Source organism: Cupressus sempervirens, chromosome 6, assembly GCF_028749045.1.
Source record: "Cupressus sempervirens isolate cs-2001-9-10 chromosome 6, ASM2874904v1, whole genome shotgun sequence".
NCBI classification, from domain to species: Eukaryota; Viridiplantae; Streptophyta; class Pinopsida; order Cupressales; family Cupressaceae; genus Cupressus; species Cupressus sempervirens.
Window position 1 is genome coordinate 42,713,731 of NC_143123.1, and position 24,415 is coordinate 42,738,145.

General features: G+C 34.9%; 1 protein-coding gene across 2 annotated transcripts; it reads left to right on the forward strand.

Moving 5' to 3' along the window:
* The first annotated feature begins 8,847 nt into the window (after positions 1-8,847).
* On the forward strand, positions 8,848-21,897 carry LOC149551022 (uncharacterized). 2 transcript variants are annotated; one of them, XM_089786597.1, is made up of 3 exons: positions 8,848-9,180; positions 20,608-21,023; positions 21,124-21,897. In XM_089786597.1, the coding sequence occupies exons 2-3, from the start codon at positions 20,676-20,678 to the stop codon at positions 21,733-21,735; spliced, it is 960 nt and encodes a 319-aa protein (XP_089642723.1). In that variant the 5' UTR covers positions 8,848-9,180; positions 20,608-20,675; the 3' UTR covers positions 21,736-21,897. The 2 variants fall into 2 exon arrangements, with proteins under 2 accessions (XP_089642723.1, XP_089642722.1); XM_089786596.1 differs by having other exon boundaries at positions 8,996-9,180; positions 20,605-21,023.
* The last annotated feature ends 2,518 nt before the right edge of the window (positions 21,898-24,415 follow it).

A 24,415-nucleotide genomic window follows, 5' to 3' on the forward strand; every position in this document is an offset into this window, starting at 1 on the left:
ACCATGAGAAGTGATGCAAAAGAGGTTATTGAGAAAAACACAGGGGCAGTATGGAATAAGAGAGGAATGATAATTGACACCATAATATATCCCCTAATTGATTTTGCATTGAGGATAATTGCACATAAATTATTTCAATCTAGCAGATTGAACAATGTACCTTGCATTGACATAGGCTACAAGATAGTCAAGAAGGACCATTCTTATGACCCTGTCGAGTTGCAATTACAATAGTCATCAGAAAACTTGGGAGTCATAAGGAAAACCAACAGTGCACGGTGCAAGTTTGGTTCAATAATTGTATGTATATTTTTCTATGTGTAGAACACATTCCCTTATTTTGGTAAAGTTGCATGGAAGACAAATAGATTTATTGCAGTACAGATAGGAGAATACATTGAGCAACTTGGAGAAAACTTTGAGTCTATAACGACTAGCTACTTTGAAGACTTTAAGAAGTCAATGAAACAAAGACATAGGAATCTAGTGTTAGTGGTTGAGAAGCACTTCAATGATGTTTGCTTTCTAGTTGATAACAATTTCACATATGTACAGGTTGTAATTCCAAGGGTGAGATGGTTAAAGCCTCTAGATTATGAGATAAATGTGGACAAGGCATCTACAACAATTACAATTATACTGGCTGAAGAAGTAGATAAAGAAGCTGCAACTTTTGGTAATTATGATGTAGCCAAATCAGAGATAACCATGGATTTGAAGATAACCTTTGTAATAAGGAAAAAGAACAAAATTGTTAAGAATCTCAAAGAAAAAATTGGTGAAGGGACAGAAGAAGAAGAAGAAGAAAATGATGATGATGATGATGAAGGTGAAGATGCACCTAGCCAAGTACCACTGGCCATTACTCAAGGTCAAGGAGAAGACCAAGGTGAAGAGGAAGTCGAACTTGATGAAGGTCTCGAGGGAGAAGAAGCCAATGAAGCACTCGTAGCCAAAGAAAAGAAGAAAAGAAAAGATAAAGCTCTAGTAGTTAGCAAACCAAAGAAGGTTCTAAAACCTACACAACCTAAGCCTGCATTTCCTGCCACCAGGGCCAACACAAAGGGCTACTACTGAGAAGGTTCAAGAAGTGAAAAAGTCAAAAGGGAAGAGAACTAGGACAACTACACATGAAGATGAGTCTGAGAAGAGACAAAGCAAAAAGTACATTGCTCCAACCCAGTTAGATGAAGAGAGGACAAAATCTGATGACAACAGTCAGTTTAAAGTGGCAAGTCATGGTCCTTCTTCTAATTTGGACAACCTATGTGAAAATATAAAGAATAATGTTGACTTATCTAGATTCACACATGTTGAGTTTGACAAACTTGCAAAGATTTAGATGAACCAAGTGGAAGTGTCAATATATGTCATGATGGCAACATTCAAGAAGACTCCAATTGAGCTTGCCAACTCTATACCTAAAATTTTATATGCAAGAGTTGAGCAAAAATGCTAATATAGTCTCACTGCATAAAGGAAAATCAAAGAGATTGTACTTGCTCAAGTGATGCCAGAATTGGTTAAGGCCATAGTGTCAAAGGATATTAACAAATATAAAGGGAGATTTGCTCATAAATATATAGCATTCAATATTTTGTAAAAGGGCATTGAGGGTGTTGTTTAGAAGTCCACTTAGATATGGAAGTCAATATATGGATTGACAACACCTAAGGCAATTGAGCAGACACCTATTGAGGTAGGTGAAGAAATAGGTAAACAAGAAGTAACTATGGTTACTAAAGATGAAACTAAGAAAGATGCACATGTGGAAGGCACTGAGATAAATACAATTACACAAGCAATAGCTGAAGACAAGTAGCAAATGAAACAAAGTATACTAGATATACAAAATGTTGAGTGCCAGTCCACAACATGTGACAGATGACAACACAGATACAATAAAGGTCAAGGATGTTTATAATATTCTAGCTTAGAACATCAATCCACTAACAAAGGAGGACATGAAGAAGATATTGTTAGACACCATCACCAAGGCACAATTATGTAGTCATCCTATATTGGTGAGTATAGATGAACTCCAGAATGCAAAAAAGACATTTGTAGAGGAAGGGACACAAGCTCAAACAGGTCAGGAAGATACTTTTGTACCGATAGCACAAACTTAAGGTGCAATTGAGATTGAAAAGCAAGAAAATAATATGACTAAAGAGTCAGTCTTGACTACCAACCCTAAGGAGCAATTAGCAATACAAACACTGGTTAATTTTCCAAAAAATGCTCCTCCTCCAAGTCAAGCTCTTCATAGGCCAAGTGTAGAAGCTACACCACTGCAATCATCAAGGCCTAGTCCTAACACATCCAAGGCAAATGAAGTTACATCATATGGTGATGTCAACTTGGATGAGATGATTGCATTGCCAAAATTTGATCTTGCAACACTCACTATTGAAGAGATGAGTATACTTCAGGATTCTCCTGCGAGGAAAAAGCACCAAGAATTGCTCAAAAGGGAGCATAGGCAGAAGCACACATTGCAAGATATCAATGAAATATTTCTTGATGCATTGAGCCTACCTGCACCTGCAAAAGACAAGCCTATCGTGGAGCAATTGGTGAATATAGTAGAGCAGGTAAATGATATAGACCTGGATTCAAATGTTAAACTACTTGAATGGTTTGAGAGGAAATTTTAAAACCAATTCAATGAAAAGATATCACGTGTCATTGCACTTAATCAGGTTGAGTTAGCAACCAAGATTGACAGTGTAAAGAAAGTTTTAGAGAACATTTTCTCACTTTACACCAAGTTGTGTGATACAAATCTATTCACACAAGAAGTGCAACACCATGTTGCAAATATGGAGGGAAATATGAAGATGACAAGTACTACTCTACCCAATTCTATAGCTCAGAGTCAATAGCACTTTAGGAATTTGATGAATTCCAAAGGTCAATTGGCGGCCCTACATGCTCTAGATGCAAATATTTGGGCTACACTGATAAGCATCCAATCCATGTTGACCCCACACATGGACATATTACATAAGGAACTTGCCTTTGTAGAAACAGTGACGAAGAAATATCCCCATCTTTCTACACATGAAGGCTTAGTTCACCTTGCTTTTGAGTTAGCCATCCAAATCAAATGATTGGAGGTAGCTTCTGATAACTAGGATGCAGCTTTGAAGATCATACTTTAGGTCCATAAACCTTTCTTGGACAAACACTCTATACGTGTATAAGACAAAAACTTGGTATAGTGAGAGAAATTCCATTTTGTTCATTGATGATTATTTTAGAATGACACGGGTTGCATTTTTGAAGGAAAAGTTAGAAAACTTTGATAAATTCAATATATTTTAAGCTAAATTTGAGACTAAGATTGGAATAAAGTTGAAATGTTAGAGATTGTATTATTATGGAGAGTTCACCTCAAGAGAATTCAATGCATGTTGTGAAGAACATGGAATAAGGTGAAAAATGTATGCCCCTAGAGCACCCTCAGTAAAATGGGATAGCAGAGAAAAGGAATATGACAACTCTCAACACTACAACGATTGTGATGTTGAAAGGAAAAGTATTACATATGTGTTGGAGAGAAGTTTTGTCTACTATAGTCTACACATTAAATATAGTTTAGATAAGAGATGACATAGGTAAGACACCTTATGAACTATGGATGGACATGTTTCTATTATTAAGTATTTTAGATTTTTTTGAAGCTAATATTACATTGAGAGAGACGATGACATGGGAAAAAATGGTCCTAATCCTTGATGATTTCTTACATTTACTTGTCCTTTAAACTATCAGTGAATAAGGTAAGCATCCATTTATATTGGTCTCATTGCTTAAACCCATGTCCTACTTTAAGAAATCCATTATTTTGTTAGTTTTCATCTCCTTGCCTCCATTAGTGGGACGAAGTGTTGATTAATAATTTTTAATGCAAATTGAGAAACCATTTATCATTGATACTTCATTCCTAACTCGTAGTCCAAGGCCAAGAGCCATACTCAATGGTATTTCTCTTAAACCACCAGGCATCTATTTCTTCACCATAAAATTGGCCATTAGAGTTATTTCCTCTATCTACTTCAATAGAGAACCCACCAACATGGATAAAATATCACGATTCAATAGTTTTTATTGAAAAGTAAATTAATTGAAGGCATTGTACTTAAGAAAGATGATGCATAGTAACCTTGGTGGTCAATGTCCTATTATTATGTATATCATGTCAAAGGATATGTATTATTTTATGGTCGTAATATTCTCTCCTAAAAACCATAGATTGACATAATTATAGACTTGACTTGGTTCAAAACACCTTTTCTGCTTCAATTTCAAAAAATATCCCCAATAAAGCCCCCTCTGTCCAATGTCATGAGTTAACTAGATACAACATTTATTCATTTCTTTCTTGCATTTGACAATAATTGGCAATGAACTTACAAAAGTAACCCGTTTCAATATTGTTGTATTCTTCTATACTATCTCATAATGCAAAATGATTTTAATAATTGGTATTCTTCCAATTCACACATGCAAGGGGTCTCATTCTATTTGAGTCAAAAGGAAACCCATACAATCATCATCATTACATATATTCTAAACTCTTTTGTAATTGATCCTTTGTGGAAGTTGGAGTTGGTATTATTCCTTATATTGATCAGAGTGTAATCCTTGACATTAATTCATAAGATTATAAATATTATCTTTCTTGAATCATATCCATAACATAATTTATCAGGTAATTTGTTGTTGTATTGGCTTAGGGTGTTAGAGCGAAGTACCTGACATCTATGGCTTACATTAACATCCCAATAGCATTTTCAGCCCCCTTTGAGCATCCAACATTCCAGGTATGTACATATTCTTCTTTTTAAATTTTTTTAATGAATATTTAGTTATTTTTAATGAATATTTAGTTGTTTTTTATGAGTACTTAGTTATTTTTTTATCATATCTTAATTAGTTTTTATGTTTACATGCTATCATAGTTAGTTTAATGATGGATGAGTATTTTTTTTATTATGTTAGATAGTTTCACACAACAATAGTTAGAAAATATTGAAAATATATGGTTAAAACCGTGAATTAGAAAAAAACATTTGGTTTAGAAAACAAAAAACCCCTATGTGGTTAGAAAATAAAAAACAAAAACCCTAGGTAGATAGAAAACAAAAAGTAAAAACTCTAAGATAGATATTAAACAAAAAATGAAAACCTTGCATCTAGAAAATAAAACAAAAAATCATCTCCCCTCAAGTCTTCTCTCTCCTTGCTCGCTCTCCTTACATTCTCTCTCCTCACTCTCTCTCCTTACTTTCTCTCTCCTCACTCTCTATCTCCTCACACTCTCTCTCCTCTATCTCTCCTCACTTTCTATCCTCTTTCTCTATCTGTATTATTTCTCAAAGTCTCTCTCCTCTCTCTCTCTCTCTCTCTCTCTCTCTCTCTCTCTCTCTCCTTACTTTCTCTTCTCTCTACTCATTTGATCTCCTCACTTTCTCTTCTCTCTCCTCACTTTCTCTATCCCCACTCTCTCTCTCTCTCTCTCCACTCTCTCCTCTTTTTCTCTCTCCTAATTTTATCTTCTCTTTCCTCGCTTAAAAAAATGTATAGTTAGATGTTTAAATACATGTATTTAATTTGTATACATTTAAAAAAAAATGTTTTAGATATTTAGATGTGAAATTTATTGTTCTTTTTTAGATGTACATTTTATTTTTATTTATTTGTTAATCTATGCATGTATGTTTAATTTATTTTGATGCACATGTGTAAATTTATTTTAATTTATATGATGCAGGAGCATCTTGCATGGAAAAATTATTGGGAAAAAAAAAAATTGTGGAGGAGAGAGAAAGTGACGAAAATTAGAGGAGAAATAATAAAAAAATAAAAAAAAAGGGAAAAAGGAGAAAAGAAAGGAAAAGAGGATTTCTATTTTCGAGGTGCATAGGTGGCATAATAGAAAAAATAAAAAATAAATGGTTGTCATTTCATTTATCAAGGTGTGTGGGTAGAATTCTAGAAAGTTATGAATATTGTAGAAAGTTGTGGATATTGTAGAAGGTTATGGAAGTTGTAGAAGGTTGTGGAGGAATTCTAGAAGGTTGTGGATAAGTCATGCATGGGGTGGTAAGTGCCTATTTAAGCAAGGCATATGAGCATTTCTAATCAAACTCAAGGGGAAGCTTGAGGAGTAGAAGCTCAAGAAGAAGGTGAAAGCTCAAGGAGTAGCTTGGGAAGTAGAAGCTCGAGGAGGAGAAGCTCAAGAAGGAGAAACTTGAGTAGTGGAAGCTTGGAAAGCTTGGAAGGCTTCAAGGTGTGAAAGGAAGGAGAAAGTGAAGAGTGAGTTTTCCTGAGTCTGTGGACAGAGCGCCGAATGTGAGGCAGTTTACAGTAGGATTGTGATGGAGTTGTGAGTGTGTAGACAGAGCACCGAATGTAAGGCAGTTTACACTTGGATCTTGGATAAGGTTGGAGAAGAGCTAGTGACTGCGGTTTAGAAACAAGGACGTTGCTTGGTGGCTTGCGAGCACAAGTTGAGATCTTAGAGGTTTCTACCAGAGTGTGGATCTAGGCTAGCTTGGGTTTGGATTGGATCTTGAGAGATTTTGCAAAAATGTTATCGTAATTACTATTGGATTTTCAAGTATAATAAAATTGTCTTCATCTTGTTGCATTCTTTGTCATGAGTTGCTAAGGGTGGTGTGGCCCTTTGTCAGTGGTATCAGAGCGTACCCTCATTAGTGGTATCAGAGCGGGCTCGTCATTATTATAAGACAAAACATGTCCTATTAACACCTCTTAGTTTACCTAATGTGACCTATTAACACCTAATAAGACTTCTTAAGATGTAATATGAGCTATTAACACTTATGACCTAACACACGACTAATAATGCTTATTATGACTTAATATGATCTATTAGGACATAAGATGACTAATAACGCCTATTAAGACATAACATTCAACTAATAGTACGTATGAGGACCTACCATGACCCTTGAGACCTTGGATTAATAATGCCTATGAGGACCTACTATGGCACTTGAGGCCTTGGATTATTAATAGGACTTATTATTACACAACACGTGGCTACTTATGACTATTAGGATGTAATAGGACTCTTTAAGATGGTAGATGACTAATAAGACGTCATAGGATTGGAATTAGGATATAATATGACTAATAATTCTTATTGGTACCTAAAAGGACCTATTAGGAAATGACATTCAACTAATAATCACATTTGTTTAAATGTTTTAGATATTTAAATGTTAAATTTAATGTTCATTTTTAGATGTACATTTAATTTATTTTTATCTACGCATGTATATTGGATCTTAGATGACTAATAAGACCTAGTTGTACCTAATAGGACCTATTAAGAAATATACTAATAAGACCTAATAAGAGGTATTATGACATAACATGACTAACAACACTTATTAGGACATGTAATAGGACCTATTAGGACATAACATTCAACTAGATAACACCTATAAGGACATAATATGACCTCGTAAAACCTTAGATGACTACTAAGACCCAATAAGACCTATTAACATCTAATATGACCCAATATTCCACCCTTTAAGAACTTAGATGACCTAACATGAATCAATATATTATATTTTAATATTAGTTTTTATTAAATGCATGTTCTTGTAATTACATATATAGTCAAGCACTTAATTACTTGTTAATGTTTAATTCACATCTTGATGATGGATCATAGAGTATGATTTGAAACATTGATGCAAAAACGTTACACATATTCTAAACCAAAAAAATCAACATCTATTATGGATTGTGAAAAAATAATTTTAATCATCATCAATATTAACCTAATATCTCGGTGTAGGTTACACTCTCTCTATCTCCAAGATATGAAGTACTAATGATGCCTATATAAAACCAACTCAAAGGGCACTTTCTATAAAAGTCCAAATCATTTAAAACCAAAATTGATCTAGAAGAACTCCATAACTCTTGAGTACCTACCAAAAAATCATTAAGACCTCCAAATTAGTTCAAGTAATATCTATTGGCCATAATCAATCATAAAACTATTGCCAATCCCTAAGGGTCAACCTCTCCATCTACCTACGGATATCATAGTATCCCATTAATACACTCATGTTCTCATGTTGATATTATGAAGACAAGACTTCTAGGATATGTTACATCAATATGTCAATATACCTAGGTCTACATACATGATGATACTTAAAGATTTATAAAACCATCATCCGTGAACCTATAATTATCATCATAAACATGACAAAATGACAAATGGACACTATAGATGTTCTCAACAACATTTTGGTTTCCCCACATAAAATTTTCTCAACCCCAAGTCTTCTCTTTTTCCTCCTATGCTTGTGGACATTCTAAAAGTTTCAAGGTCACCATTGTTCGATAGGCCCACAACACTCACATTTGTCAACATTGCAAGACCCTAGTACTTTACTTGGAAACCATTTTTAAATGTATCCTTCTAAGAAACATGTCTCCATAACATACCATTATCTAAGCTCCAATAACTTAGGCATATGCCTTTTTAGATGAAGGTCTTTTTCAAACAACATTGTGGGCATCAGTTTTGAAAGAAGAAAAATAACAAATCGAAGAAAATGTGCATTCCTTGTGGGAGGAAAATAGGTATGTTACCATCTCACGATGGTGAATTAGTTGAGAAAAGCATAACCAACAATCGAACCATGATCATCAAATCAATAATTAAAAATCTTTGACATACAAATGGTTGTACCTAATGCTATGATTGAATGATCATGATGCCAACATAAGAAATAACATATAAAGTAGTAGACCAATTGTAAAATAAAGGGAACGTAGGGTCCATTTGTTTGGTAGAAATGATTTGAAATTAACATCTTCTAAATTTCTTTTCAAAATCTAAAAATAGAATAGGGATTAGGTAATTCCCATTTACCTCCAAAAAAAAATTTGAATCTTCCCTCCACTAAAATGGAAATTAGGAGTCAATGTTATTTTTTAAATTTTAAAATCCGCCTATAAATCTATCAGTACAGTGGCGAATAGTTCATTATCAGAGCTTCATTCTCGTTAGGGTTTTCGAGGTTTCATTCTGGCCAGGCGAACAGTGGGTTTTACACCAGCAGAAGAGTGGGCAAACGAAGGCACAACTTCCTTCATAACATTCCGATTTGGGCATTGGTAAGTCAGCTGGATATATTCTTTATTTGCTACAGACGTTCCAAATTACAAAAGCCCTGTGATTGGAAAAACTTGGATAGAAACTCGCATTTTGTTTAATTTGAAATACTAATCAGTGGACTTAGATGAAACCGTTACATTTGCTGCATCTGGGTTTAAGTGTATATTTTCATTTCCTTGGTTTCCAAAATTATTAGGCTGTCTTTGTAGCTATAGGAGTTTCATGAATATTTGAGATTATTTGGCCGCTTGCTTGTCTATGACCGTGGGGCATTCTGTATTGATCAAAGCTTCCGAGTGTTATGGTTATCTCTGGCCATTAGTTATTCTTCATCTATTAGTAGCAAAATGCATCGGAGTTTTATGGGTAGCTTCAGAGTGGTTTCCAATTTATGCTCATTTATAATTATTTGCATCTGTGTGTAACTACGGCAACCCCCTCTATAAAGCAATCCCTATATCTTTGGTAGTCTACAAATTCAGATTGGCATTTATTAAAACATAATACGTATCATCAAACAAGGTTGCAACTCCCGTTACATCATTTTTCTCTCCGTAGCCTCTTATCCTCAAGCAAGTTTAAAATCAAAAGCACCGTTCCATATGATATCATGCTAAGTGAAATGGGGGCTGCTCCTATTGAGACACTTGCTATGGTTCGCCTTCTAAGCTATTTAAAAAGAATCGAAAAAATGGAAGAGGATAGATGGCCTAAAGTTGTCTTTAGTGACACACTATGTAAGCGAAAAAGGACACGGATGCAACAAAACATCAAATGGATGAGTAAATGGAATATTCAATTCAATATGTGCCCCACAAATAATAAAGAAATAAAGGTCTTTGTCATGGAGAAATTCTACAAGAGAAATTGGGGAAGCGAGATTGGAAGGAAGAAATTATATTATATAAATGAGTTCAACCCCGCTTGTGATCAACTCCAAAAAGCATACATAGGAGCCAACATTTCTTGGAGGGCTAAAATTCTTATTGCTCAGTTGAGAATCAACTCTCACCAACTTCGTTGTGAGACCAGATGTTGGAAGAGGCCAAAGGAGGCTTGGGAAGAGAGAATTTGCAGATTTTGCAATTCTGGGAAAGTGGAAATTGAACAGCACTTTATTTTAGAATGTGAGGCCTAGAAGAGTAGTAGAGATAAATTTGCGGACACTATATGTGATAGTTCTTGGCATAACCTATTCGATGAAGAGTACATTGAGCAATTGGGTGGACTCATCATCATCCTGCACAAGCAGCAAACATTGCTACTTAAGTTTGCTTGAGTTGTCTTGCTGTCCCATAGGCTATTTTTAGCCTCGTGGACGTTAAAATATTTATCTATCTATCTATCCTCTTTTTTTTGTTTTCTTTGATTTATTCTCCATGCCCTTAATCCTTCGTGTTCCTTTTGAAGTTTGATAATTGACAACGTTCATAGAATGAAGGATATATAAATATACTTTTAGCACTTGGCTAGAACATTAATCTCTCTAGCCAAATGCTAAAAGTATCGTTTGTAGTGTGATGATTAGCTGCAAGTAGTGACAACCTTATTTTTACTTTCTACCATGATTTAGGAATGATCATTTTCTTAATTTTTTATATCATTTTGACAAGAGTCCTTTTATAGATTACTGATAGATCGATCATAGGGCAATTTTGAGTTTGTGGGTATAAGCAATATATTTGCTTAAAGCCATTGGCATGTCTAAAACTGCATGAGTGTCATGCTTGGAAATTGGGAGGGTGAGTAAACAATTGAAAAAATGGGAAAAAGGAGTGAAGGGAAATGGTCATAGGCACCATCACATCTAGGGACTTTGTATTTCTTCCACTTGGAAAGTACCATCTTTTGTTTGTCACAAATGCTCTAATAGATATGTTTGCAAAGTGTGGAAATGGTAGAGAGGGGACAGTGATGACTATATTTATTTAAAATGCATAGGAATAATTCATCAAATTTGTCCCATGACAGAAAGACACATATAACTGACATGAAATACCATCATATCGGGAAAAATGCAATCTTTCCAAAAATAAATGCTTTAAAATAAAAACTATAGTAAATGATTGGTATGAGTGGATTTGGGTGCAAGCTGTATGAACTTGTAAATGGGGAGCAGGGTCAATCATTCAACATAAGATTAATATGCCCTTAAATGGGGTTACAAGCAGATTGGGTTTTTCCATGGAGGAAACTCTGCAGTTAAGTGCGCTCAAGTTGGAGTAATACTAGGATGGGTGATGTCTCGGGAAGTCCCAGTGCTTCATCTCTGTGAGCATCACCTAGATTCAATGAGTGCTAAGTGTTCCATTTATTCTCATGGGAGATGGATTTGTGTGAATCATAGTTTGACTCAAAAACTACACAGTTAAATTCTCATAACAATATCACAACATACTTGATCTAGTTTTTCATCCTACCTAACACTATTACCATACTATGTTGGTTTTAAGTCAAAGAGTGTGTATCATTGAAACCCATCACGAGTACAACACTTGTTCGTCCTATTGTTGAATCTTGTTGTATAGTCAGGTTGAATCAAAATATCTCAAACCTATCAAATTTGACTTTGAAGATATTTAGAACAATATTCAAGTTTATTGTTCACTTGTCGGCCAATACTTTGAAATGGAGAAGTTACCAAGGTTAGCTTGCACTAAAAATCCTAAAGCTCAATTAGTCATGGGATTAGCATTACAAATCCTACTAACGCATGGATATTGAGCCACAACCAAGAACTTTGTATAGTTGTAAACTTGTAAGTGATTCCTTAGAGGATTATAATGTACTTAGCATTTCTGCTTTCATTGTTTTATTTTATTTGATTATGTATCAAATAAGTCTTTATTTTGATTATGTATCACTTGTTTTTTTAATAGATTGTAGTTCACCTGAGTTTGTTGTACAATGGACTTCATATCTGAAATCTTTGTCTCTAGATTGCTCTCATGTCATTGATGGATCTTATTAATGATACAAATGTTCAAGGAGACATTGTTAGGAAGACTAGAATCATTTGTGTTCTTGCCACCTTGCAACATCCATAGTAGCATTTGAACAAGAAGGTAGAAGAGAAATGTGTGAGTGCAAAACAAATGAAATTCCTTTTTATAAGCGTATTATCCATTTCAATGAGTCAGATTGTCATGACCAAATTTACATGAGTAGAGGAACCTTCTTTCGTTTAGCATATATTCTTAGGCAAAAAGGAAGTATTGTAGTTACAATAAAGATAACGTTAGAAGAACAACCAGTGGTGTTCATCCATACCTTTGGCCATAATCTGAGGAATTGTAAGATTGCCCATAACTTTGGGCACTCAAGAGAGACAGTAAGCTGATACTTCCACAAGGTCTTAATGACTATGTTAGCACTCCAGGCAAATTATTTTTTATCCCCTTGTCCAAACACTCCTAAAATTAGTAGCAAGGATTGTTTCAATTCATACATCAAGCTAAATTGCCTAGTGGTACAAATTTGTTTATTTGAGTCTTAATCCTATTACCACCTGTTATTTGCTTATAAATTTGATTGCTATAGGATTTTGCTAGAGCAATTGATGGATTCTATATACGAATCACTATTGATGTTGACATACAAGATAAATATTGCTATAGAAAAGGCAACTTGTCATAGAGTGTTATAGGCATGTGTTCGTTTGATTATAAGGTTCAATACATCCTTGTTGGTTGGGTCTACTATAGATAGCCGTGTTCTAGCTGTACTCTTCGAGATTTGATCCACTGGTAATTCCCTTGGTATGTCACTTAGTAGTGCAAATGATTATATAGTGAAGCATACAATAAATGTTACAACGTTATAATAGTATACTTTTTTTACTAAGTTGTCAATTCAGATTTTGGTTCATATGCGGGTTCAACATTCAGGTTCAAAATTTGCTCAATTCTAATTTTGGGCTGGCTTCGGGTTCATTTTGGGCTTTTTTGTACATTTAAAAATAAAAATAAATTTATATATGCTTAAAAATATGCTGCAACAAATAAGTTTATACACTACTATGCTAATATTAATGCAATTTAGCAAAATACTCCACCACATATATTAACAATTTAGTTCGAATGGCATGACAAGATGTCAAAATACACTACCATATCAAATTTTCAGTTCAAAAACAATAATTTCAACATTACTAATCAGTCATATGTGATCAAATATCATAAAAAATCATCAAAGAATTCATCATTGTTAGGCAATTGCTGATTAGAAGCACAATTAATGCCACTAGCATTAGTAGTCTCAATTGTAGCTTTAGGGTCAACTTCATCATCACTATGTATCTCATGAGCAACATCATTGATTGTAGGTGCATCAAAGTAGGCTTCCAACTCCGTAAACTCTTGTTTGGCATCCCAATGTTTTGCTTGTCCTTTTTTGTAGGTGTTCTCTTTGTGAGTTGTGAGCCTCAAGTTTGAATGCACAAAAAGACCAATTTATCTGCCTTCTTGGAGTTTAGTTAGTTGTGCTTTATTGAGTGGATGGAGGAGTATGTGCTCCAATTCCTCTTAGATGATGATGAACTAGCAACCTATCAAGATTTACAAATTTGAAATTATAGAGTGAAGTGTTTTGAATATTTATCAACAAGAAATAAGAAATTAGAATCTTAAGATTAGAGAATGAATTTGTGATGAAATTTTGATGGCAATGGCCTGCAAGTGTTGGTGCATTTGTCCATTGAAGTACCACCATTTATGAGCATCAGCATTGTTCTCGTCTTTAAGAGCTTCAAGACCACAATCATTGGTGCTTGCAAAACACATAAATTCAATCCTCACTATAGGTTGTAGGTGCTAGGGACAAAGTCTTTGAAGAGCTCTCTTGTACCCTTGAGCAACTTCAAGATCTTTGTATGGGGCAACTCTAGTGGTACTCCCCTTGAGGACTGATTGGCTATAGAACTTGGGGCTCAATGCAAAGGCAAGTAGATGCAAAGGGGTAGTCATTTTTTTCCATATCTTTACCATGATTACTTGTAGCTCCTTGAAGAACTTTTCCTTAGGATCTTGCTCTTTCTCATTTATGACGGTTCTAATATCCTTATTCATGGAGTCAATGCCATCATATACCTCATCCAAGCAAGGCCTATCCATGTCGGTTTATTGGATCATGCTCAATAAAGGCTCTGTGAACTTCAAAAGGTATTCAACACAATCCCATCAAGAGTCATCTCGTATCAATGCCTTAATGGCGGTTGCCTTGGCACTATTAGATTGCCTCCATATGCTCCAATTAGCACTGATTACCACTCTAGACAATGCCTCTTTAACCTTGACAAGTTGTCTCAAGACAATAGTGTTGGATGCAAAGTGGGTTTTTACAACCTATTTTAAGATGAAAACAATAATAGAGTAAAAATATAGAGTTTATTAAACTAAAGTGACTAGATTTCTAAAACATTTATAAATAAAACAAGTAAACAATTGAACTTACCTTTATGAGCTCCAATTTTGGGAATTGTCTAAATATGGCTTGCGTCATATGGTGGTTTGTGACAAACATTTGGACATTTTGTGCCTCTTCATATATTCTTTTATCCACTCAACTTTAGTGCCAATATTTTGCAGCATTAGGTTGAGCGAGTGCACAACACAAGATGTCCAAAAAATATGTTCATACTGGTCCTCAACCAATAAGTCGACAACCCTCAATTCCTGGCATTGTCGGTTACTACTCGAACAATATTCCAAGGGTCAACTTTCTTAGTGGCATGGATGAGAATGTTTGCAATGAAATGATGTCTCCTTTGCAATCCACAACTTGTAGAAACACCTCTTGTAGACATTGCAATAACATTCACCAAAGGACAGTATCTTGCATCTTTCCATCCATTTGATACTATTATCACACCTGCTTTAGTCCATGAATCCTTGATGGGCAGCATGGCAGCCTCTACAATGCCACCTCATCATCCAATAAAGTGATGCGTATTTTCTCATAAACAAGGCCCTTGAACCCTTTTGGAGCCTCATTAATTGCTCTTACCATGTATTGCCAGTATAGTGAGCGAACAACATTAAATGACAATCCTTTTGCATAGACGCATCCGGCAATGGCTTGATCGACAATGTCTCTAGCTTCATTTTGAAATGATATTTCCAAGGTTTCCATAGCTCTCTTACTTGCAATTTGTTGTTGAGGAGAACACAAATATGGATGGTCCTCTGTGGGTTGTTCATTGGTAGTGGAAGTTGAAGTCATAGATGATATTTTTCCTTTCTTTGAAGGCCTACCACTTTGCAATGGATGAGAAGAATTTGCCCCCCGCAACAACCTCATTTGCTTGCTTTTTTACTTGAATGTATTTGTTCACAACGTAGTTTAAAAGGAGGGTTTTAGGTAGCACTCTGAAAACTCTTGGCTTCCCTGTACAAAATTAAATGCCTTTTTGAGGAATAAAGCACAAATGTGCTTTCACTCTACTATAAAAGCTACTTAATTCCTCTTTGCAATGCTACATATCCACACATAACCTCCTCCAACCACATGGGTTGAACCATTTCCACATGCTTCCATAATGGTGCCCATTTCTCAATTTTGAAGTGGGGGTTTTTGGTGCTAGAACCACTTGCAGCCATTTCTTCAATCTACAAAGAACAAAAAAATAAAAAATGATTCCTATGTATACCATTATTGATGCATGATATTTGATTTATATATCAATCTATATGAAGGCTAAATCATAGTATAGGCTAATCATCTATTGGTAGTAAATTAGTAATCAAAGTGGAGGCTTTATTTGTGATTAGCTTGTACAAATTATTAAATAAAATTTAAAAATGGTTAACTGAAAAAAAACATGAAAATGCTGACCTGTAGAGAGGAAGATGTTGTTGCTCGGAATCCATAGGCTTGAAGACATTGTTGATGCAAGTTTTCCATGAGGAAGACAGAAAGTAAAACCTATGGGTTGAGGCAAGACAAAAACACTCGCCTAGGAAGAACAAATGTCGTGTGATTGCGGAAGACTAACATTGAAGCCTGAGATCAAATGCCCAAAGATAAATCACTTTAAAACATTGTCAATAGAAGACAACATGACAATGTTGTGTCTTTCCCTTTTACTTTTTAGGTTTACATCAAAACTTCAATAAAATAAACTTTAATAAAGTAATAAAATTGTTGTTGAAAGTCAACCAAATTAGAAATTCAGCCAGATTTGACTAAAATTCGTCAAATCCAAATTCCTCTCGGGTTTGTGCATGTAAAATGGCATTCGTTCAAAATGGTCAAAAAGTCGACCAGGGTCTGTTTGGACAAATTTGCAACAAATTACATGTAGGAAATGCGATTTGGAATTGAATTTGAACCGACTTCGGATTTCTACCGAATTGACTATCTTTTTTGTAGTTGCCAGAGTGAATATGGTAACTTAGTTTTTTTGTGTAAGAAAATATTATTTAGCACTTAGTTTTTTAATGTAGGAAAATATTATTTAGTTGATATTGGACGCCCAAATGTACCATGACTTCTTGTTCCTTATTGGTGTACACATTACCACCTAAAGCAGTTTTCAAGAGTAAACCGGATACACACTCCTCAAGAGTTGTTTAACTATCAACACTCCTGGCTCAGGAATGCAATAGAGGGCACATTTGAGATTTTGAAGCAACGCTTTCCAATCCTAAGGCATGCGAGTTCTTGTCAAATCATGACACATACAAATATTATTTTAACACGTTGCATAGTACACAACTAGATTACAATAGAGGGTGGTGTTCCAACCGAAGTAGAAATTGAAGAGGAAGATGATCGTGACTGTATAAATGTACCAGTGCTTGAGACATATGGGTTGAGTCAGTATAATAGAGATGGTTGGGGGAAGTTTCGAGACGAAATAGAAAGAAGGATGTGGGAAGACTACAGATCTCCAACTTAGTTGTACATGATTTTTCTTCTAAAAGGTGGTTGAACTGTTCTTTTACTATTTGCTGCAAGCTCTGTATTTCAAGTATCACTAAATTGATCTTTATTATTAGATAACCAGTTGACTAATGGCACTTTGTAGGCTCTGTATTTATGGTTGTTCACAGTCTTTTCTGATTGGATCTAACAACCATATAAATGGTTTTACTTTAGTTTGTTATGACTGATGTGAAACTCTTTCTCTTGCTTAGCACTTGTTCTCACATCTTAGTTCTATAGCTGTTATTAAGAAAGAATCAAGGCTTGTTTCTGGCAGGCTGTAATTATTCATAAGGATCTTGCTTATATCCAGTAGGAGTTCAGACCACTCCAAGTTACTCTCTCTGGTTCATGTGATAACCTTAGGGCCCGTTTGGTTGCTGGAATTCAATGGGAATAGAAATTGAAAATTTGAATTTGATTCTAATTCTCTGTTTCGTGCACGGAATAAGAATAGGGAATAGGAATACGTATTCTCATTTTGACCCCAAAATGAGCATTTGTCCATTTTAAAAAATACCTGTAATCGGAATGGACTGTTTCTATTCTCGATCTGGCCTTTCCAAAATTAATATGTGTTTCAGATCCGTGTGCAGATTCTTCATAGACGAGACAAAATACCGATAAGGGAGGAGCAGCAATTGAAGGCAATGGGATTTCAGTATGCTTTGAAACGATCAGCCCGTATGCTGTTGACCTGTGGGGAGTGTTGAGTTATCAGAAATAGGTGTTTATTGTTTTATGAAGACAAGTGCATTACAAGCCTTTCATCTTACTCTGGCGCATCCAAGCTGAGCCCCAAGGATCTGTTCGATATTGCAGTGGTAGTCGCATTAAGGGAAGCACAAAATGCCGTTTCTCTCATCTCCAATCTCTCTCAAAAAATCACCGATCCAATGCAGAAAGAGGCATTTAGTGACTGTGCGGAGCTTTCATCTTCAAGAATTGGAGGAATGATTTCTGTGCACATTCTTCATTGTAGTGATTGGGGGACTTGGTTTGGAGTGTCGAGAAGGCCCTAATTTCTGTGCACATTCTTCAGCCCTTATTCCAATTTCAGTCCAGTGAACCAAAAAAGACTAGAATTGCAATTTCCAAATCCTATTCCTAATCCCCATTCTCATTCTTATTTTCCATTCTAATTTTCAATTCCTATGACAGCAACCAAACGGGTCCTTATTGTTAGGAATGTTTTTGGTCAGTATTAATGATATTACTGGGTGTACACTTAGTTTATCAAGTTTCTTTAAGTGTAGACTTAGTAGGAATATTTGTTTGAAATAAACCTGGTACATAGTTTATCAAGCTGCTTAATTTTCTCTTCAAGCTCTTTAAACTTTTCCACGTTCCGAACTTTTAGAAAATCAGAAGGTAAATTTTTTATGGTCAGGCGGTCCATTCGTTATTCTACAACACCCAAATTTTGACATGGGCAGGAGAAGTACATAGTTCATCAAGTTGCTTAATTTTCTCTTCTAGCTCTTTAAACTTTTCCATGTTCCAAAATTTTAGAAAATCAGAAGGTAAATTTTTTATGCTCAAGCAGTCCATTCATTATTCCACGACACCTAGATTTTGACATAGACTATTGTCAAAGGCTGTAGAAAGTGACTTTACTCTGCAAATTTTGTGTATATGCTGATTTTTTTTTAACAAACCCATTTTATGTATATGCTGCAAATTTTAAAAGTACAAAAACCATAGACAAATCTATCTTGTGCATTCCCTGCGATTAAATATTTATGACGTTCTACTGGCTCTTATCTGTGTTCATATTTTTCTTGAACATTCCATGGTATCTTTTAATATATATCAGCCTGATGTCCATCCGAAGGTCACCACAGACAGAAGACAACATTTAATTGGGGCATTTTAAATAAAACAATCTCACATGCTTTGCGTACTGGTCTGTGTGCTTTGTTTCTAAATTCTGCAAACATACTTATCAAGCATTTTTGTTCACACTATCTAACAAAAATCCTCAGATTGTAGAAATGGACATTGTTTCTGAGATTGTAAAGGAATATGTTTGTGATTATTCCTTTGATGTCATCACCAATTCAGTTTGTCTCCCTGTTGCAATTCTTGCAAGAAGATTTTTATGGCAGATAGATTCAACTAGATCAAAAATGTTTACAATACATATATCAGTATACGGCTAAACACAATTCTGGAAAATATGAAATCTTTGGTAGGGAAAACGATTTCACATGATTATTTGTAAAAACTATCTCTGTTGGAATCACCACAAAGCCATCCAGCATAAGAAACTTGACATCGTGCTACCGGATTACAACAACAAACAGCTGACTTTAGAGAAAATGGCAAAGCCAATTTGCAGGACCCTGCCACACTTACCAATGGCTAAATGATTACAAGAGAACCTGGTATGAAGCTTGAATAGGTGCATTTGAGATGTTTGGTACATCAAATAAGGTAATTACACCCAAGGATAAAACAATAATTGTGAAGGAACTTTGCAGTTGTCTACATCTGAAGAATATGAAGAGATCATATTATTTTTAGTAAAAGGCAGAAACAAGGGAATCTAAATCACAATGAAATGTCATATTATTTGCTCTGCTTAACTTGGGAAATCCGAAATGATCATCGGGTGGGCAGCTTTTTGTTTGTGGGTTAACCCGATCAAACCCATAATGAATCTATGATGAACCTAACAGTAAATGAATCAAAATAGGTCTGCCAACTTCATGAGAATGTTGGAAAATGCAGTGAAATATAGCCTTACACCCGCCAGTAAAATTGTTGCATTCCAAGCCACCACATCTGTCACAAAAAAAATCAACCATTCTTTTGCATACAAATCTATCAGGGCATTTCCAATATTATCATCTGTCATATACACAGCTGTATAACTTTGCATATGGATTGATTCTGTCTTAGGATACAAGGAGAGTGTGATGCAATCAGTGGAATGAGGGCAATGAATGGAATCAAGAAGACTTGAAGAGAATCAACAAATGGAATGTGATCAGCAATTAAGTTGTGATTAGAGTTTGGTATTTGGAATGTGGAATACAGTAGAAGGCGGTCTCTGTGAGGCTTTGACCATTAATAGGTGTTGAGAGAGTTTGAGGATTAGGTGATCAGTTTGAAGGATCCTTGTGGTAATCCAAGATGGCTGACCTAAAGAATATTGCAGCAATAAAATAAGGTGTTGAATAAAAGCCACCTGGATGGAAAACCTTCCTGAGCTAGAAATAAATCATAACAATAAACCTTTAAGAATAATGGTAACTTTTATTAATCTTAAGAAAATTTTAAGCTAGAAATAAATCTGATGGAGGACTTCATTACAAAGCACAGATCCAAGTATGCATGAAATTGAGGGAGTAATGAATGTTAGTGTTGTAACAGGTCATTTTTTTTAATAACTAGGTGTGACTGCTTAGCCAAAAACTTCTGCTGCATTTAACTTGTCTATCTTTGGGCTACCTACTTGTTTAATTTCTGTTGTGTTTAACTTGTTTAATTTTCAGCAGCAGGAGCAGAGGACCAACTTGGCTTAATTGTTATCTTGTGACTGCTATTGTCATACACAACACTCTTGATGAGCATGGGCGATGACATTCAAGTCACCCAAATAGCTTGTTCTTCGAAGAAGGCTTTATGGACAAGAGAAATGGAACACAAGTTTCTAGACTTGCTCCACGAGCAAGTACAACTTGGAAGGAAAGGTGAGGGGACATTCAAAAAAGAAGCTTGGACCGCCATTGGAAGGAGGTTCAACAGGGAGCTGAACTTGAACTTGTCAAAAGATAATTTCAAGAACAAGCTGAAAACATGGAAGCAAGGTTATAAAATAATGAAAGAGTTAAAAAATACAAGTGGTTTTGAGTGGAATGAGAATACTCAATCTATGAATGCTGATGAGAGGGTTTGGGATGAGTTTTTGAAGGTAACATGCTCTTGAGAATTTTTTGCTTTTATTTAAATCTATCTTATTAAGTTAGTAATGAAAGTCAAGTAAGTAATTCAATCTCTATGCTAACATGTAGAGAAAAGAATTGAAAAATGCCGGAGTGTTTAAAAGGCAGCCTTTCAAATACTACGATGACTTAGCCTTCATTGTGGGGAATGACATGGCCGAGAGTAACACAGCTGCAACAGCTCAAAAGACAGAAGAAGAGAACCCTATAGATGAGGACCTTGATCTTGATGATGATGAGGATATTGGTACACCTCTTGAGACTGCTGCCGATTTGGATGATGAGGATATCACTACACCTATATCCATTCAATCTAGAGTAAGCGGCAAACAGTTTCGTTCAACATCATCATCAAGGAGGCCAAAGAGGAAGAGGGCAAGTGTGGCTAGTTTGATGGATGTGATTTGTGAAACCATCAATATGCTACATGAGGGCCTTAGTAAGCCTCAAATTATCAAAGTGGATCAATCTGATTTAGAGAAAGATTTAGATGATGTGTATGATGTACTAAAAGCCATCCCCGAACTGAGTCTAACTACTATGCTTGTGGCATATGACTCATTTTTGGTTGAACCTGCAAGAGCCATGTGGTTCTTGATAATGACTCAAGAGGAAAGAATAGAATACATTCAAATGAAGTTTGGAGGTACTAGTAGCATTATGAAGAGGACTTTAGTGTAATAGTCATGTTATGCAAAATGTGAGACATTATACGACATTCTTAGAAGAGTACTAGTCTTATCTGTTTATATGACAGTCTGCTGATTGTGTATACAGCTTTTACATTCTAACCTGTGATCTTTTAGTTGTTAATCTTGACAAATCCTACTTTTTATTGTTAAATCCTACTGTTTTAGATTTGTTTCCACATTAATTCAAAAGTTTATAGCTGTATACTAATATATATCTGGTATGAGTAATTCAATATGTATACAGCATCAGGAGTTTATCTATGTCTACTTACCATTGGAATATGTCCATACAGTTTAACTACAAATTTCTGCATATGTGGCATATTGATATGCAGTGATATACCTGAATTTAAATATAGTATTTATAATTATGTCACATTAGACCATTACTTTGTTGACTGTTTCGTATTTTATATTCATGACTGCACTTTCAAAGCTAAATGACTGATCTTTTTTCTGCAATATATAAAATTATTACATTCAAAATGTTGTTATCCACGAGTGCTCACTATCTTTTAGCATATTTTGGACACCATTTTCACTTTGACATTCAATGAATGTCGATTGTGGAATTCTGCAGTCATTATATTTAGCACTAATTTATTATTGATTTATGATCTCTCTATCATATTATTCATATTCCATTGTTGACAATCTTTATAAAATGTGATACCAGTCATTATTTTGGAAACTTTAAAGTAGCGTTAACAATAGTTTTTGGTCCTTGTGGCAGCTCTATGAATGTGCTTTAAGACACCTTGGAGCTGTTCTCTATGATGACTGAAATTAATAAGATCATGTCTCTAGTTCCGAACCATGTCAATGTTGACGGCTGTCTCAATTCCTTGCCACCCTTTATTCATTCAAACCTGTCTCTTTTAGCTGCTCGTAACAATCACAATCAATGCTTTCATTATCTTCTAATGCGTCACTCATCACTATTTTTGTCACTTGGATTTGAGTGAGTGCTATTGATCCTTGTATACTTTGGCATCCTAGAATCGTTATCATGACAATGTTATTTATCATAACCTAGATATTTAAGTTATGATTGCAACTTGTTTACTTATACAAACCATCAAATGTGTCACTGTTTTACACATCATTGTCTTGAATTGTTGAAATTACCTTTATCAATATATATCTGGTATGAGCAATGAGCAATTCAATATGTATACACAACATCAGGAGTTTATCTATGTCTGCTTACTATTGAAATATGTCCATACAGAGGCATAAGCCTACAACACGATGGTAAATTGTGAACCTCTTATGGTGGAGGTCTTGGGTTTCAGTCTATTGGAGCCTTAACAAATAATAATAATTAATTTTGGCTTCAGCCTATTACCCATCCAAAAATTAAAATAAACAAATGCCATACAGTTAACTACAAATTTCTGCATATATGGCATATAGAGATGCAGTGGTATACCTGAATTTAAATCTTATTTATAATTATGTCACAATAGAACATAACTTTGTTGATACATGGTTAATGTGATACTTGTTGTCTATTGTTTTCAGATTTTTTTCATTGTAATTATTTAAGTTGATGTTTTGATCATTTTGGTTTTGCTTTTGAGATATCATATCATATTTTTCAATTACCGAAAGAGTAGGGGTTTCATATTGACGCCTGATCCAAAGCTGTCCATTGTCTTGTGTTGGCAATCTATTACATCATAACTATCATGAAATTTGTTACTGTCTCATTTTTGTTGGTTGTTTCTTTTCATTGTTGATTGTATGTGTTCATTAATATCCATGTAACAAATGTAGTTTTCACAGTCCATTATTGATATAGGATTGATGGCTTTGAGAGGTGTGAATGCATAATTGTCAACATGGGGTTGGCTCGTGCCTATTGAAAATCTTGCTCACAAAGACTAATCTTGGGTGCTGGTTTTAAAGTTGCTCAGATAGAAAAAAAGGTTGTTAGTGCTTATGTTTTGTATGTTTAAAAGTAATGTCTTATAATCTTTATAGTAAGAACTAATGTAGGTTTAATATTGTAGGGTAACAACGGATATGGATATTTTAGATGAGTTGCTTATGTCCCATCTACATTTGTGAGGCCTCGCCCCGACCCTTCGTAGCCTTAGTTGTTACTCTATCATTTTGATACTCACGACTCGAGATGTCAAGACATTATCAGATACTTGAACATATTATATTATTTCATGCTGTGTGATGATATTTTCAGATATTTGAGTTTGTCATTTAATGTTTTATGCATATGTATGTTGATGAGATCAGTAAATGTAGGATTAACACATTGATTTTGGAATCTTTATGGTTAAGGATATAAGTAGGATGCAAGAAACCCTGATTGATGTATGTTTCAAATTTATGTGAATTTATGATACGTATACATACACATGTACATGTTATTTTCGGGACTACTGATGTGTGCAATGAGTGTGCAGATATTTTAGTGGAGAAAATCGACAGAGGAACATAACTGATCTCTATGTGTTAATTTTGGAAACTTTGTTCGTAATTCAAGTATTGTATTGTGAGATGTATGTATGTATCCTTCTGTGATCAGTGAATGTTAATATTTGTAACTGTGTTCTTTTAGTGTCACTTGACACTCGTAAATTGTTTATGTTCTTAAGCGTGCTAGCTGGAGTTAGCTGTGAAACTTTTGGATCTAAGTCAGATTTAGC